The following is an 18946-nucleotide window of genomic DNA, read 5'->3' as shown; positions in this document are numbered from 1 at the left end:
AAAAAGTTCAACAAAGCCCACTGTCGAACCCCACCACATCCTAGGCAGACTCCAAAGGACGCACTCTCTTACTCTAGCTGATATCAGAAGGACAAAAGTGCTCAGGCTACACTACCAGCTAAGTACGCAACCCTTAGCTGGCGGTCAATTGTCATCGGAAGACCCGTGGAAGCGTGAGTATTGGAACTTGTGAGGACCAGAGCTATGTTAGGCGCTGCTTCCCGGATGTAAACTCTCCATTTCATAGCCAATCATCATTGATCCTCAAAATAGATGAAATTCACTGTATGAATATTACGACACGAATGCCATTGTTTTTGGTAAAGTGTCGCCAATAAATAATAATAATAATACTGTATGAATACGTATTGTAACTCACTTTTTCAATTTAATCACTTCACATTATGACACTTTGAAAGAGGTAAAAAAACTTTCGTGTTGATTTTCAAGCAGAAAAAAAATTATCCATAGTACATAATAGAGATATTTATCTGGTTTGGTATCCACCACAAAACATCGTGTTACTATAGCAAACAAATGACAGTTGTTAGTATGAGAGCAACTATTTTCTGTCAAAATATACGAAGGGGTGGCCACAACCGAACTTCTTTCCCTAGTCTCTGGGATACAGAAACTTTATGCGAAAATAAATATACAAAATTGAGCTGAAAATAATCAAATTTTGTATATATAGAAGATTTGATTATTTTCTTCTATGAGGCAACCCTAAGCAGTTAGTGCCATGATTTCGCCATAGCCGACCACAGTGCGGAGGCGTGATAGCGGTAGCGTGGCAGGTCTATTGCAGGACTTTGTTTTGACATTTAATGTTGGAAATCTACTAGGGTGGGTGTACCAATTGTCGCCATACATAAGAACAACTGTTTTTTTTAAATAAGTCAAATACATGCGGGTTAATTTTATATATCGATCGAAAGGTTTTACTTCCTGCTCCTTAGAACAGCTGTGAAAACCACAATATAATCCTCAAAATTGATTAATCCATAATAGGAACGCATGCACCAGTTGTGGCACTATTCTTAATTTCGGTTCCTTATTTGGCAAATCCCGTTGTGTTCTTATGGGATTGGCCAAATAGGGACCACTAGTGCGACAACTGGTGCAAAGGACGTTAAAAATTAAACAAAATCAATTTTTACAATTATGCTTACAATTATGCTTCGCATATGAATATGCCTTATCGATCTGAACTTGTTTTGTGGTGATTTGATTAGCCATTTCGCATATAAAGCACTAGTGCGACAACTGGTGCTATGGCCACGACTGGTACATCTAGCCTAGCGTATTCGGAGAACTATGATATTAGACAAAGTAGTATACAAAACCATCACACTAAAAGACCACCATACAACATATTTCGATATTCAGCTGTTAGAATAAATATTCGAAATCATCAACCTTGAAAAAAATCCCGGACGAAAACAAATATTTTAAATTATCATTAAAAGTCATATCTACTATCTGTTCAACTGTTGAAAGTTTGTTGGAAATTTCTATGTTGTAAAACAAATTGGTCAAATAATACTAATAAATTTTCAACATTATTTGCACTATTTTTGAACTATTTTTAACCATAATATAATATAGCTGCAAAGTACTAGATCAAAAGTCATTGACCATTGATTTTATCACTTATGTTATCGTTTGTACGTTTTGTTAACTTAATCCTATTTAAATTATTCCCAATTCCACGAAATCGTATTAAAAACCCCTGGACTTGATTTTATCATTTATGTTATCGTTTGACCGTTTTGTTAACTTAAACCTATTTTAATTATTCCCAATTGCAAGAAATCGTCTTAAAAACCCCTGGTCTTGAGATATATATTACAACTTGCGAACCCACCACTGAAGTGACGGTTGCGTCCGATTTTCCACTATACTGTTAACAGTGCTTCATAGCCCACCGGGCCCGCGAATCGCCAGGCTCAGTGGCTTACGCGGTAGCCTGATGAGTGTAATTTCATTTGTGCAAAAACATTAAATTTTCGCTGCCTCTCGGTAAAGCGACTCAGTCGCCAACCGAACGTTGAGACGAAAGCATCGTGAGATAGTTTTAAATATTATCGCGCCCCGTAGTGTGAAACGAACAAATAGTGCAAATTATCAGCCATACCTTTGGCACGTTGCTGCAAAAAAGGCATTTCAAATATCTGAAGGGAAATTGACAAAGGACATTGCGAGCCCGTAAATAGCAATTATTTGAATTATTGCTTAATTCCAACCTTGTTTCTAACATACTCAAGTGAATTCTGTGTGGTACATATATGTGTTATTTATTTCTATAGAATTCAGTAACAAGCTGCAGAAAAGGAGATAAAAAGGTGTGTGAAGAGGAAACTTTACTCAAACATAAGAATAAATTATAAGTGCACGAAGAAAAAACTGGATATAAACTTAATCATAAAGTGAAAAGGAGAGAAGGTGCAACAACAGGTACATACTAACATAGCTCAGATAAGCAACATAGCAACGGTCAGTGTTGTTCCATATGATTTTCGAATCTAGCAAAATTGATAATGACATATGTAGCTTTCTGCATGACCATGTATAATTTTTCTGACCTACATACCATTCAAAGAACAAAAAATAGCTAGAACTTTTATCGGAGCTAAATAGTTGCGTTCCGTATTTGTTAAATGTCGTTACACATTTGTGAATAATGTGGATGTTAAGCTTTAAATTATCATCAAAATGTAGAATTGTAACTTTAAAATCAAATAAAAGACAGTTGTATCATATAAAAACTAACCATAAATAACCGACTCCAGTAATACTGTGCTGTTGTCTCAGGTTCGGGTAACAGAACAAACCATGCTCCAATGAATCATTCCTCATGTTATCATTGGTAATCAACGGAATATCTTATGGCTTGAAGATTTTGCTTCTCATCTCTTCTCTGTTGAAAGGCTCGTTCGTTATGTGCATTTCTCAGTTATCAGGGAAATGGTGATTGACTAGTGATGTGTCATGCATGTACCAAGATTCGGTCAAAAAATCAAGAGGGGTAGAAAATATGTTTCAATAAAAATAACCATTAAAACTAGTTGCATGGCTACTTTCCACAGCGTACTTTCCAGTACCGTGGCATAAAAATAAGTTGTAAACAATGTAATAACTTTGACGCAACATACGGCAACATGTGATGTGTTAAGATATGTTTGGCTCCAAGAGAAGATCAATGAATTAAATATGTACCTAGCGATGATAGTAGGGTTTCGTGCATTACAATGGACAAAACCAAACCATAATTATTCCAGCTAGCAGTGTAGTGTTGCTGCTTTTTTGTCCATCGTAAAACGGGATTATTGTTCTTGGCTTTCATATTGTATTCATGCTTTATACGATCAATAATAGTGTATGAGCTTTATTACCAACAGTTTGAGCGATATGTTCCACTGTATCAAAAAAGTGTGCTGGAAACTATTCTGGAACGCAATGTCGATTTATCCATTTTCAACTGCAAGTACGGGCAACGCTAGGTGCGTTTTTGTATACACATAAAGCATAGAGACATCACCTTATTCATATAGCGGAGTCGATTGCTAAATGCCACTCATTTTTCAAGCAATTTTCCTCAACAGATTTGCTCACAACAAATTGCCTTGTACGAGGAATATTGTCCTATTGTTTCCCATTTAAAATGGGCCGGGTCGGACATTTGGCTCAGAAGGTATAGCCAAAACACTATTTTTATTCGAAAACGCGCGCAAAAATGGTCACTCGTATATCAGGCACGTATCCTTAGACGAATTGTTCGCAGGGAAGGATCACAGTGAATGAGAATGGTGGAATCTATTCGCCTATCACTGCTATTATTTACTTTTGTTATAAGTTTTTCATCACCGCTAGGTGGATTGATGTTTTTTTTTCCGCAAATTACACTTCAAATTTAGATACCTATTTTATCAAAATTTAGTTGATATATTTTGTTGCCCATTTTTTTCCAAATGCCTTTTAAAGAAATTTACCTAAGGAAGGACGTATAGCTACAAGATCGGTTCAAGTTGCGCTTCATTTAATGGAAATTTGATAATTATTATTTGTGCATGTGTTCTTTTTATTACGTGGACGAGTAGTCTAGTGGCTATCGATTCTACCTTATGGCTATTGACTACCGCTTCTGCCTCATGAGGTGGAGGTTGTGAGTTCAATCCCAGGCTTGTCCCTTTCCTACTTTGCATCTCAATCTTAGTTCTTTCTGTTTTTCACGGTCTACCAAAGGGATTCCTACTATTAATACCTTTCCAACTAACGTTTTCAAAACCTCCAGTGGCACCTATGAGAGGTCGTAGAGTCTCTCTACATCCATCCATTTAGGTGTCCATCTAAAAAACCCTCCTTCCCCTTCCTCATCACGACGTGGACAGGACTGTACATTGCTTCCGTCTAAGTCATACACCCAACCAGCGGATGGCAGATTTTAATATAGTTCTGTATAAGAACCTTACAGAAGCTGTATAATAATTGGGCATATACAATTTCAGAAGATTCTCTTGCATTATAAAAGAAAACCGGATAAATCCAACGATGATGGTTGTGTCTTTCTCTAGGCATAGCGCATAGAAACGGATGCCATTTATAAAGATCGTAAATAGTACTTTAAGGAGGTATGTCTCATGATTTCTTTTAATTTCCAAATTCAAAAACATTTTCTAACGGGGAACTTTTGGAAAAAAACAGGGATTCTGGATTAACTTCAGAACGCAATGGCCGAATAATGGAAATGGAACCTGAATCGATTGATTAATAATACTATGGGTCTGTAAGCCTTCTATCATAAGTTCGATTCTGAAGGAACATATAGCCTTTACTTACTTAGTGCACGAGGCAAAACCGATGATAATCCAGGTAACCGTAAGCAATCAAATAAGTAGTATGTACGACTATAACGCTATCACAGAGCTAACGAGCTTTATAAAGGCCCTATAATAGCCCTATATAGCCGAAAAAGCGTAATATACATAGTGCTAATGGTTACCTTGCGATGCCTGCTCGATTCCATCTTTTACTTTAACTTTTAATTCACATTTGAATAATTCGACGTATTGAGGTGACGTATATGTGTGCGATCTCCAGTTAGCCTTGCGTGCAAAGGCGTAGGATTGCCAATCCGGATATGGCGAGTTCGATTCTCGATCCGGTCCAGGATGTTTTCGGTGGGAATGATTCTAGACTTCCTGACAAGTGTAACCATTGTACTTGCCACTCATGGCGGGAATCGAAAAGCTTTCAATTAATAATTGAGGAAATGCTAATAGAATGCTAAGTTGAAAAGCAGGCCAAGTTCCCGTTGCAATGTAGAGCCATAGAAGAAGATGTGTGAGCGGAAAAAGCCGCTCATTTTGCAGGCACCTAATCTTAATTGCTTTGCTAGTAACAAGTTGCATTCGACAGAAAAACCTGTTCGTTATAGAGCTGTGCGCCGCCGCGCCGCGCCGCGGCCGCCGACGATTTTTAAGCGCCGCCGCCGCCACCAATTTTGACCGGCGCGCCGCTGAAATTTTTTGACCGCGCCGCCGGTAAGTTTTTGGCGCGCCGTTGAAATATTTTTAGTGACGTAGTTTTCGTTTTGTAAGGTTAATCCCCCACCCCCAAATTGGTAAAAGAAAAATTCCGTGCAAACCTAAATAAATTTGAAAAATTTCGGCTGCGCCGCTGAAAAGAATATGTAGTAAATGCATAGCCTTTTCTAACTCGAAATGCAAGGAACTAACGAGTAATGTCTTCCAATCCAGAACTCGTTCAAGCGTTTCAAGAAATTGCAGACGATTCATAGTGAGCAAATACAGACATTTGGATTTCTCTGCCATTATTTCCCTTGCAAATTGATGAAAATACAGGCATGACATGTGCTGGAGGTTGCGGATCATACTCATGACAACCCAAACGATTAAGAAAATCAAAATCATGTTCATGCTTTGAAGTAAAAATAAGATTTTGCATATTTTGAAATATGGCCTGGATATAGGAAAAGCTAATAAAAAGTGATCCATCATTTTTGTTATTCTGTCTAATTTATTGAAGTTACTGTTTCTGGTTGTAATTTATAATCACAAAAATATTCGCGTTTAATGTAATATTTGCATCCAGCAGAAATAGAAGAAATGAACAACTTTTTTTTTATTTTGATGAGTGATATGTTCTCTAAATGTTCGTAAAAATTGGAAAAAGATACGTTGTGCTGATTATTTCACTTGCTAGATAGAAGCTCAAAAAACGAAAAGATTCTATATTATTATATTTAAAAAAACGCAGGACACAAGTCGGAAAGAAACACAATTCTTGCATAATCAAACACAAACTACAATACAAAACTACATTTTGAAGTAAGATGCCACCAGAGGATGCGATGAGGTGATCAGCTGATCAGCATAGAATTTCAGGCAATAGTAAAACCACAATTGAATCATTTCATACACAAAAGAACTAAAAATAATAGCGAACGCATTTTACATAACTGGTGCCATTTTTAGAAAGGTAGAGAAATACTTTCTTCCAAAATTCTGGAGAATTGTCTTTCTGGTGCAAAATGCTATCCTCACTCCAGGTATTGTGAAAATATTTGCTTCACCAAGAATCTTATAGACTTCATTCTTCTTTAATTCTGGGAAAATTCTGGAATAATAAAAATGACAGTTGTGCGATGCTTTCATATTAAGTGGTGTGCCCTTAAAAACGCAAGTGAATTTTGTTTTGGATTCCGAGATGCTCGCCTCAAGGAAGTCGGCAAAATTCTTTCTCCAGAAATTCTAGGAAACTCATATTTTAAAAATACAAGGTTATTTTTATCTAGGAATTCTGAGGAATTTCTTCCCAGGAATTTTGAGGATTTATCCCTCTAGAAATTATGGGTATGTCTTCCAAGAATTTTAGAAAACCTTGACTTTTTCGAATGAGAAAAAATGAGAAAACTCTTCCCTGGGAATTTTTGGAAATTTCTGCTCCTGAATTCTGGGAAACTGATTTTCCACTGGGAAATAATACTGGGAAATACTGGGAAATTCTTTCCCAGGAGTTATGAGGACTTACCATTACAGGAAGCATGAACAAAAAAATCAGCCGTTATACAAGAATTGTAGTATAATCTTGCTTATGTTTTTTTGGCGAATTTCTCCTTCTGAGACTTTGGGAAATTCCTCCTTCAAGAATTCCTCCCACAGAAATTTTGCAGAAATTCTCAGATATTTTTAAGAATTGGCCTTACAAAAGCTCAGGGCAAATCATCTCGCACGAATTTTCGAGAATCCTTCTTCCAGACTTTAAGAGGAATTCCTTCTTTAGGAATTTGGAGAAAAATCCTTAATCTGAGGATTTGGGTAATTACTCACATCAGCTCAGATATGCTATAGAATAGATAATTCCTCTCTCTGACAACTCTGGAGATTTTTTCCCGCACAATTTATGAGGAAATCTACTCCCGTGAATTATACCCGAGCAGCTCATATGTTACACATATAAAGCTATGTCCATTGAGGAAAAAATTATGATACAAATCATTTCTTTTTGTTTGTAGTGAAAATTCGCACCTTCTTCTTTATTCCTCTCATCAAAAGTTGCACACCTCCGAAGTCAATTTCCTTGGCACATTTGTTCCACATTTTGGTCATATGAGTCGCGTCCCGAGCTGTTTTTCCACTTTTCTTAAGCTTCCGCTTCATTACTGCCCAAAATGTCTCGATGGGCCGGAGCTGTGGGCAGTTGCGTGGATTTATTTGTGGGCAGTTGCGTGGATATATTTTATCGACGAAATCTTCGTTATTATCGCAGTACCACTGGATGAGTTCCCGGCTGCAGTGGCAACTCACCAAATCTGGCCAAAACTTCACGGGACTTTTATGGACCTTTATGGGATTTATGGAAGGTAGACCGCGGTTTTTGAGACATTCCTCCTTGTACAGCTTCGAGGCCATCGTCTTATTCGTCACAAACACTTAGGTCTTTGCTCCACAGCTGGATATCCCTTGCCAAAATCATCTGCTTTTTTTGCAATTTTGTCCAAAAAGCAAACTTAAGCTTCGCAGGAACTACTCCTCGTGCCGTCGCCATGTAGAATTTTTGGCTAGGAAGCTGTCCGAAATCCATTTTGACGTAGGTTCCATCATCGATGAGCAGGATTATCAACGTGGGTGTGCAGATTTTTGTCTTTTCTTTCGGCTTCCATCTGGAATAATTTTTGACTCGCTGCACGAAACATCGTGAAATATATACTACAGCAAGTGGGCGCCTAGGTAGACAAACCGCTGCAAAAGAATTCTTGCAGCGGTCACTTTCCGTGCCGCTGCAATACAAAAAATGATTCCGGATTCTAAATGGACATAGCTTTATCACAGTAACTTATACTTGTTTATTTGGTTTTTTATATCCTATTGACCTAACTGTGGTCTTAATGAACTTATAAATTCTAAATAGATCACACAGATCACAATAACAGGTTTTATCAAGGGTATCACTAACAATAATATAAGATGTAATGTAATAAATAATACAGCACAATTTGTACAGCCACACATAATGAAATAGAGAACGTTAATTTACTGCGCATCGTGCAACTATTGATAATTACAATTAATTGGACTTGGCTTCCATACGTTATTTGAACGGTTAATAAACTCGCGAGATCAAATACCGTTTGGCCAAGTGGAACTACTAAGTGCCAACATTTTTCCACTTATCTTTTAGAATGATCTTGAAAGAAACATAATCTAGGGTTTTGTCATCTACATGCTTAGCAACTAATGTAAGGGTTCATCCACAAATTACATAACGCCAAAATTGATCATTTTCAACCCCCCATCTCTTTGTAATGCTTTTGGTAAGGAAAGGTTTGAAAATGTGTAGGCCGTAACGCTCAGACAGATATCCACCCACCCCCAAAAGCGTTATGTAATTGTAACATCCACTCGAAGAAATCCTTTTCTGAGAGTTTTAGGGATTCCTTTGTCCAGAAGTTCTGAATATTTGATAATACATTTCCTAGAAATTCTGATTGGGGAACTCCTGTGAATTTCTTCTGCTCTGCTTTGTTGGCAGTACATCCCAATTTGAAAATTGCTATATTGCAGCTTAGTGTTCATTAAGCACTTCCACAGTTATTAACTACGAGGTTTTTGAGCCGATTCATCATTTCTGCATTCCTGTGTAATAAAACTAATATGATAATGCTCAAAGGCAGAGGGAAGTATCATAAACCCTACACCGTACCATGAAATGAATTCAGTCACTTTCAGCATGGCCTTGCTTTGTAGCCACCAGGCTAAAAAAGGCACAATTCAGAATTTTTGCTAGTATTTTTACTACGAATTACACTCCCTCCCGGAAGAACTATTGAAGAAATTCATAAAGAATTTCTGGAGAAATCACTGGAGGAAACCGTTAAGAAATTCCTGAAATTTGTTAAAGGAATCTTAGGAGAATCTGCTCATGGTATTCCTGAAGGAATTCCTGGAGAAGTTTATAAGGAACTCTTGAAGAAAGGTCCTGGAGGGATTCTTGGGTGACTTACGAAAAAATGCTTTACTTAAATATTGTGGAAGTTTCAGAAGAATTCTTTGGAAGTTTCAAAGATTTTTCTCATGTAGGATCTCTGTGGAATTTTATGGAATTTCCAAAAGAGGCTTATTTCGAACCATGTCACCTCAAAAGATATATTAATTAGAACAAACAGCAAAAGTATTTGCACACTTTCTCGCTAGTATACAGTGTTAAAATTAGCGGCGTACTTTATATATTTTATGCTTTTATTGCACTAGAAATGCAGACATTTAAATTGCTTGAACTGTTTGAAGGAAAATTTTGAACCACGCCGATCGAGCCGCCGCCGCCGCCGCCGCCGCCGAAAACAACCGCGGCGTGGCGCCGGCTAAGCCGCCGCCGCCGTAAGAAAAACACATTCACGCCGCCGCCGGTTCAAAGTACATCGGCGCACAGGTCTAGTTCGTTATTGTTTCCTAATAAAAATTTACCTAATAGGACTACAGGATAAGAAGTTTTGTACATTTATAAAGTGAAGTGAGAATGAGTATTGTAATGTCGGGTAGTCAATGCTCGTAGAGGACCAACGCGCACTTGGAGTTGTCGGAAGAAATGCAGACTAGTTAAGTGCTTAATTACAGAAACATAAAAATTTTAACAAGCATTTCAAGAAAATTCACGCGGAGTTCCAGTTTTTAACGAAAGTTTTCAAAAAATCCGTTTGTAATTTCTCGAACTTATGTGACTCTAGTTCAATGTGTTTAAATATTTTAATAATTTCAACTGTATCACTGAAATTTCTCAAGAATTTTTAAGTTATTCCAGAATAAAACAAAATAATTAATAGCCTTTACGAATTAATTAGAGTATTAAATTGAGTAAATTTTACAGAAGACTTACCGAAATTTGATTAATAACGTCCCCGTGGGCCCTAAAACAACCACAAAATCATTTAGCAGAGGATCTCAAAATTCTTGGGATTGTTTCGGAAACATGTTTTCATAGATTGTTGAACCATATAATGATCATCGGATTCGGAACGGAATTCGGAATCCTGAAACAGGTTCCCGTGCGGCCTGAAGGGGGCACATTTAGAGGAAACCCTGGCAATATGGGTATCATATTTTTACGAAAACATTTTTGAAACATTTTTTGAAAACAATTCCGAGCATTTTCATACCCATATTGCCAGGGTTTCTCCTGAATAATTTTATGATCAATTTTTATGTCTTACGGGAATCCAAAAAAAAATTATATCCATATTGCCAAGGACTCCAGTTATCCTTGTGAGCTTGAACATAAGATTACTAATCCGAAAATTGCAAGTTCAATTCTCGGTATAAGGTATTTTCAAGTAAAAAAACCGGGAATCGAACGCAGCCACCCTCAGCATGGTCTTGCTTTGTAGCCGCGCGTCTTACCGCACGGCTAAAGAGGGCCCCAGTGTCTCGTACTTGACTCGACTTAGCCAATAAATTTTCAAATGTTGATCTAGAATTGAATGTCAATTAATAACTGAGGAAATGCTTAGAGAATACTAGGTTGAAAGCAGGCCAAGTTCCAGTTAGAATGTAGAGCCGTAGAAGAAGAAGTCATGTCGAAAATTGTCAGATTTTAACGTAATCCAATATGCGCTTTATATAGGACTGTATGTTATGTACAATTTTGGAATTTTATTCATCAAACGCATAACCGAACTAAATTCAGTTGCTAACGGATATCTAAATAATTTGCTCAATTTACATCGTTATTTTTTCTTGTAAATTTTACGAGTTTTCTGTTTGATATTCCTAAGATTGTTTATTAGAGTGGGGCGCAGTTGTAAGGACCTAGCGCTAGTTGCAGTAGCTTAGACTAAATGACAACAAAACACCAATCATTTAGTTTAAGTTACTGCAACTAGCATACAACACATACAACACATTTTGAAATTCAGCTTCTGGAATGAGTTATTTAAAAACTACTAGGGTGGGTGTACCAATTGTCGCCATACATAAGAATAACTATTTTTTAAAAAATAAGTAAAAGGCATGTGGATGAACTTTATATATCAAGGGAAAGGTTTTACTTCCTCCTCCTTAGAGCCGCTGTGAAAACCACAATGAAATTTGTTATTATCCTCATAATTAATTATAAATTAATTAATCCGTACAGCTTGCCACCCGACAAAAATTTATCGATGAAGACTCTATTCGCGGAGGCAAACTACCGCACCCCTCTACCGTGAATGATGTCCTTTGTCATGTTTTATCAACGCTTATTTTTATAAACCCACCAAATTTTAACGTTTTTTAAAGTGTGTAGCTATTATTTGCTTTGTTAATTATTATGTATTGTATTTTCTGCTGGAAGGTCCTATAGGTTGGACCTGAGGGTCACTACTTCCAGCCCCCACCTTAGTCAGTTGCTCCCTTAGCACTGGCATTATTATGACAAGTGAAGAATTAAAGGCATTTAAAAATTCACAGAAATGAAAAAAAAAGTACGTTTTTACAGATGTTGTTTTCTCCCAACTAGCGGATGAAAGATTTGTATATAGTTCTGCAGAAGAACCTTGTAAAATATGTATAAAATTTTGGCATATACAAATTCGTGAGATTTTATTACATTCAGCAACAGCGCCATATCTAAAAGGAGTGAACCAGGTTAACTCTGCCAGTGGTTTAAAAAAGACGGGTTTTTCGGGCTATTGTGACGAATATATTTTAATTTCAGGTAAGATATTCAATTTAGTGGGTCACGTGTCCCATTGTGTGTCTTTGTACAGTAGCTTCTGGGAATCCAAATCATTAATTTCAAAAAAATAATTTCTTTCTAAAAAATCATTCAGAACATCTGTGGGAGTGATACTTCTTCTTCTTTGGCATTACATCCCACAGGCACATTGTTGCCTCGCAATTTAGTGTTTATAATGAGCACTTCTACAATTATTAAATATGATTTTTTAAACCAGTTTGCATATAATAATAAGTGTATATAATGAGGCTAACGCAATGATGCTTTCATGTCTAGGGAAGTGAATTAACAATCCTTAAATTTCCTACACAGGGCCGGAAATCAAACCTATTTACCCAAAAAAATCAAACTTATCTCAGCCAAAAATAATTAATCCGGTATTATGTACAGAGAAGATCCACATTCCTTTCCAACCTTTAACACTCGATCGCATTCCAAACAAATGACTTGGTTTCTTGTACACCACAAGAAACATACAGCTTCTAATTATCTATATAAAATCGTGATAGGAATGCGAAATCGTGATGACAAATCATTATCGAGTAAAACATAAAAGCATCAAACAGCCTCATTTTGTTTTTGTAAACCCGACAGAACCATTGTCTACGTGGGGCGTGGAGCAGATAACCGGAATTGCCTCTTGTTTTTACATTAATTGCAGATTTCACGTTGCATTTGACTCATCAGCGCCACAATACAACGTTAACCATGAAGACATTATTATTATTATTCTGACAGTACTTGGTAATTAATTGGTTCTTCCAGAAGAGCTGCTGAGGTAGCAGATCTGTTTTCGGTATCAGCCGTATTCCCAATCGCTATTGCATCCGTTCCGAAACAAAATGATTTGTTATAAGTGAATTAGCATCGTTAAGGATAAGGTCATAATGCTGTACAAAACAATCATGTACTTTGGAAGTAATGTATCTTAGAATAGAAGGCTTAGAGTAGGAGTGATACCGAAGTAGAATGTACATACATACAAAACAATGAAATAAAAATAAATCAGTTGAATGAAGGATTTATACATAGGTATGCAACGAGCTCATTGATAGGTACGAACATACTCGAGCAACATTTGAATGTTTATTAGCATTTTGTCATTGTTGAACTGATAACAAGGGATGCTGGCTATTGACCGGAGCTTCCTCGTGACGTCTTTGATAGATGTTATTTTAAATGGGGAATACCCACTGAGTCTACACTGTCGTGGTTTTTCCTGTTCTGGTTGATTTTTTATCTTAATTTTAGAACGTAAATGTTATAAATGAGCAGAACAGGAACGTAGTGAGCAAAAAACTTAATAATATAGTAGAATTTTTTTCGATCTATACTATCAAACCAGCACATTTCCATTACAGATTTGCATTTTTGTCTTTTTCGTACAGTATGTACGCTATGGGATATCTCCAAAAACGAACGGTCTTTCTTTAGACACTGGTCCGTAGCAATGAAAAGTTGTGATAACGCACTTGTGGGACACACTCGTATGAATAAAAGATGTACTTTAAAAAAATAGAATATTCTAGAAATCAAACTGCATTGTAAAATATTAAATTCAAGTTAATGACATGACTGATTTATATATTATTTTTTGGCATTAAATTAGAATAGGTTTTTCATTCGATAACATGAAAATATACATTAATTTTTATACCTTTGACTATAATTTTGATTATTATGTAATTTATCTTCAACTATTCGTCTTCAAATGTGGGTCCGTTTTGTCAGTTTTTCATATTTTAAACGTTCGCGGTGTTTGATTTGTTCAATTTATTCTACAGCTCAACAAGATTTTATCCTCAACACCAAACAAGGTGTCCCTAGTAGGTTTTGGTTCGCAGAAACCGAAGCTGATTTCAGATTTGCTCTAACACGTCGATATTTTAGGATACACCTCGATTAATGTCGTAAAATCAATGATTTAGAACGACCCACAAATAATTAATAGTCAATCAAAGTCCAAAATTGTCCACACAAATCTAATCTTTCGAAATGTGATGAATTTTTAGCGATCTTTAAAGTTATATAAACATAATATTCAACAAGCCACGTTCGATAATTTGTATACAAGCCAGGATATATTCTGCGGACGATTTTAAGAGGAAAGTAACAAGAATTTAATATAAGAGTTTTATCCAAGAAAAAAATAATATGTTTTCAATAAAGTAAATTCTATTGAATGTAAATATGATGTTGTACTTTACTGGCATGACAAATTTCAATAATCAATTCAAGTGATATGCTGTATTTGCTGTCAATTGAAGCTCATTTATTATGTTCATTTGAATAAAGCGAGTACGAGAATTGTACGCAATTCTATATATTTTGATTATTCCTGCTATTTATGATCATTTTAATATTCTTATGATAGAAATTTGGGTGAAAAAACTATTCATCAGCAAAATCAAACAACGAGTCGATAAGATGCATTCGATCGTCCTTGTGTATGATTGCATACAAGCTGAAGGAAGAGACGTTTACTGCTACACAGAAGAAACCGGAAAACGTGAACAATCTACTCGTGCGTGAGATGCGTTTTTAAATTCACGTTTAAAATGCTACGTAGATGTTGCACTAATCTCAATGCCTTTTTATTTTATCTGTGATAAGATTAAGACAGTGAAACATAAAAAAGTTCACAAGTTTCAACATTATGACCTTTATTTCAGAAGCAAAGTTATGCGTCAGAAAAAAAACTTGGGCTCTACTTGTATGGTGTTCAACGTGTTACAGGCTTCTTGAAAAAATGTTAAATTCGTATAAAAAGATGGTACACGCAAAAAAAAAGCATTCCCGAATTCGTAAACCAGCAAAAATACACCGTGATTCAATTCATGGATTCGGGAACACCAGTCATGTTTTCCAGAAAACGCGACTGTGTTCCTGAATCCGTGGCTGGTGTTCACGAAAAAATACACCGTGAACTTGATAGTTCACGAATTCATGAACGCTTTTTTTGCGTGTAGCACCGATATCAAGGATAAACTGGTTGTAATTAGGCTCGAAACACATGCCTTTGGGTGTCCTTATGGTTTGGCTGAAATTGTTATTTCAGCATGGTCACAATCGCAGTTTTAACTCAAGCAAAACATCAATTACCCGAGCATAACGATCCGCTAATTCTGCATTCTGATGTTTATCCAAAATAATCGCATGAATGAGAAAATGTCCGATGGAGTAACGAAAAATTTATGTTTCAACATATGTTGCAAGCGCTGGAATACATTGAATGTGTCAATGTGGCTTGAATGATCTGGTAGGGAATTTGAATTTGTTCAAACTGCATTCCGATCTGTTTCTTTCCCGAGAAAAGAACTTTCTGGAGCACTATGTTCGCAATACATTCTACCTTCAAGATTTTGGAAACTTCTTTTGTGGGGAAAATTGATTTCTTTTTTAAGGTCTCGACAAACCGTCAACTGTCAAACTAACGAGATTTATGCTGCGCACTATTCGATTAAGTGTCAAACACAACACAGTTGCAGCCATATAAAAGATTACGCGTGGCCATTGAAAGTAGATTGATCGCAAAACCACAACCGGAAGTCGTGCAGAATAACAGAATAACATTTCAACAACCAAATAGAAACCAATTATAACACGGAAATATGATGATAATTCAATATATCAGATGTGCTTAGACCACTTCGGATATTGATTGACCTAAAATTCTATTTATATACTGCAGTCCTTCAATTTCTTCAATTTAGCGGTAAGGGTAAGTGTAGCGATTTTGGCTATCTCGGTGCCTAAATTGGCCGACAATGAAAATGCATATTTGGCTTATAAATATCGATCATTTTCAACAGCGAAGAAGCATGAAGGATATATCTCCTGTTAATAAAACCCTCCAAATTTGTTTTATGTTTGGAGTTATGCGAGGAACTAGGCAAATTAGGAACATGGCCAAAACTGGTACATTAACCCTATTTATGTTGCTATATCCCAAAATTTGGACGTGTAAGAGCATATATGACGCCAGATTCGGATTCATCGAGCCGAAATCTACTGGACACGTCATTTGATTCTGAGGACACGCAAAAGGTTAAAGTTTGTTCCCCTGTGTTCTTTATTTTCTCAGACTAAGGCCGGTGTGTCATGTGCAATGAATAAAATCTTCTCCATTCAGCTCGGTCAAATCGGACTATGGGCTCAAAAGTATTGATCAAAATACTATTTTTTATAATGCACGAGCAAGGTACCATCACCGCTAGGTGGATTGATCAGGGTTTTATCTTTATTAGAGAGACTTTCAGCCCGGGGCTGGCTCGTCTCTTTCCAATCCATTTATTGAATGTCCAAATTGATGCGATGTGTATAAAACACGCAATATTGAAAACAGAGTTGAAGAGTAATCGCACTCTTGATTAATTCATTTTTAATACAGTAAAGTGAAAAATAATAACAAAAGACTAAGATTATTTTTTTGGTTTTAAAGATCTGTTTAATGAATTAATTTTAACAGATGAAGATAATGTAAATGAATTTAAATAGTATAGAAAATATTATTTTTACCTTTCTTATTTACAGTTTTACTTGTTTTTACTTGTTATCACAAAAGACAATGATACAACTAACTAAAATTTATTTTTTAAGTTTCAACAATAATTTGGACTTTTCTGTATCACTAACACGTGTCACATTCTATTCATAAAATTATTGTGAATTTTCATTTTTATCAACATATTATGTTATCTTATTATCATTTTGTTTTATTTTTTCACAAAACAGATAACGCGTTGCTTTTGAACGTCTCAGCTCCACTGCCACAATGACGTCTGTTATGTTAATGGAGAACACTATTAACAATAACAACAACAATATCACCAAAGACAACAATGAAATAGCCAATGGTGAAGTAAACAGGGAGCACTACCTACGTGAACTCACTAAGACATTCACCGGCATTGAGAAGCCACTAAAAAACGCGCCTACATGCGCGACGCTCACCGACCTTATCAGCGCCCTACATGAGGCCTTCGCATCCGATCGCGTGAACATCGAAGTCGTAAATCATCTCCTGCTCAGCTATCAGTCCAACCCGTCCGAGTGGCGAAAATTTGCCAAGTTCGATCGTTTTAGGTAAGTGGTGCTTTCCCGTGGTTGATAACAAATTGGATGATGGCGATTAGCCGATGTAGAATGACTGCTTGTCTAAACAACATCTCATACCGCAGATTAAATTGAAGATTGCTAAAATCTTCTTAAGTAATGGTGTGGAAATAGGGATCGTGAGATGTGTTTCCATTTTCAAGTTAGTTAATGTAACTAAATTTCAGTTCCCCAGTTTAAGGTGATTATACACCAAAGTCACAAAGCATTTTGGAAACCACATGCTTTTATACGCAATTTATTCAAGAGCACGTGTTGCGAGATATATGGCGCTCATAGGGACAATAGAGGCAATAAATCATAGAGAAAGATTGTCAAGATCATACTTAGGTCATCCCGGACTAGTAATTTTCTGCACTTCCCTGTTCAAAAAAGTATCATCGTGTTAGCATGATTGTAATACGAATACAAAAATGGTAACTTGGCTCAGAAACCTTCCAGTTAATAACTGTGGAAGTGCTGGGTCTACACTGAGCTGTGATGTGACAGTGTTCCAGTGGAGGATATAATACCAGTAAAAAAGAAGAAAAAGGATAAGAAACACCTTTGTGATCAATTTGTCCCCCGAAACAGAAGTTTAACATTTATAAAAAGAAGCAAGGCAATAGACAAAAACTAAGATCTTTGAATTTAAATCTTATCATTCTGCCGCCTCGCAGCTTAGTGTTTATTAAACACTTCCATAGTTATTAACTGCGAGGTTCCTAAGCCAAATTACATTTTTTACATTCGTATATCATAAGGCTGGCATGATGATACTTGTATGCCCAGGGAAGTCGAGAAAATTTCCTAGACTGGACCGGGTATCGAACCCAGCCATCTTCAGCATATTCTTGCTTTGCAGCCTTATCGCACGGATAAGGAACTTAAATATACTGTCCAAATTGATGTGAATAGAAATTAGCAAAAAGATTTCAATCAGACCACACAGGTTCGTTGAAGTACTTACAAATAAACAAATTGATAAGGATTATACTGCCGTTCTACGCATAATTGTCCCATGTTACCTTTGATGAAAAAATCCAAACTCGAGTCAATTTGTCCCACCAATTCAAGAATCGATTCGATCATGAAATTTAACAAATAATTTTGGGATGTTATGAGCGTAGGCAACACTTGTCCAGGACATTAAACGAATCCCTACTTATTTGAACGGTTTTTAGCCTCTATTATCATCAGACAACAACTTCATTTTTTCAGTGGGACAAATTGACTCGAGTTTGAGATTTTTCATCAAGGGTAACATGGGACAATTATGCGTAGAAGGGCAGTATACTGCCGTCATATATGTATATTTGCCTAATGCCTGCTGGGGTTCCTGTGTACATAAGAGGCCGTTTATAAAATACGTCACATCCTTATTGGGTTTACGTTGCGGGACGAATCATACCAAAAATGTTCAAGGGGAAGAAGAATTAGACCACCTGGTTTTGCATGACGTCTTCTCTAACGGTAGTAAAACCCTAATTTTCCTAATTAAACTAATGAATACCATTTAAAACGTCCCATTTTCCATATCTCTTACAAACAACATCATACATTCAATGTTATCTGTTGTTCAATAAAAAAAACACCTAGATCCACCAATCAAAATATTCCT

The 18946-nt window shown here is 36.4% G+C and overlaps 1 protein-coding gene across 3 annotated transcripts in view; it reads left to right on the top strand.

Annotated features, from left to right (window-relative positions):
- Nucleotides 1-1943: 1943 nt before the first annotated feature.
- The window catches only part of LOC134210867 (cysteine dioxygenase type 1-like), a 31941-nt gene continuing 14938 nt past the window's right edge, over nt 1944-18946 (top strand). Inside the window, exons 1-3 of one of the 3 annotated variants that reach the window (XM_062687252.1) lie at nt 1946-2208; nt 2310-2457; nt 16966-17316. In XM_062687252.1, the coding sequence (XP_062543236.1) occupies nt 17006-17316 (311 nt within the window). In that variant the 5' untranslated portion in view covers nt 1946-2208; nt 2310-2457; nt 16966-17005. Of the gene's footprint in view, nt 2458-16965; nt 17317-18946 lie in introns of all 3 variants that reach the window. The other 2 variants (XM_062687253.1, XM_062687251.1) reach the window with 2 other exon arrangements.

Source organism: Armigeres subalbatus, chromosome 2 (assembly GCF_024139115.2).
Source record: "Armigeres subalbatus isolate Guangzhou_Male chromosome 2, GZ_Asu_2, whole genome shotgun sequence".
Classification (NCBI taxonomy): Eukaryota; Metazoa; Arthropoda; class Insecta; order Diptera; family Culicidae; genus Armigeres; species Armigeres subalbatus.
The sequence above is the reverse complement of the archived record's forward strand: the minus strand, read 5'-3'. Positions and strand labels throughout refer to the sequence as shown.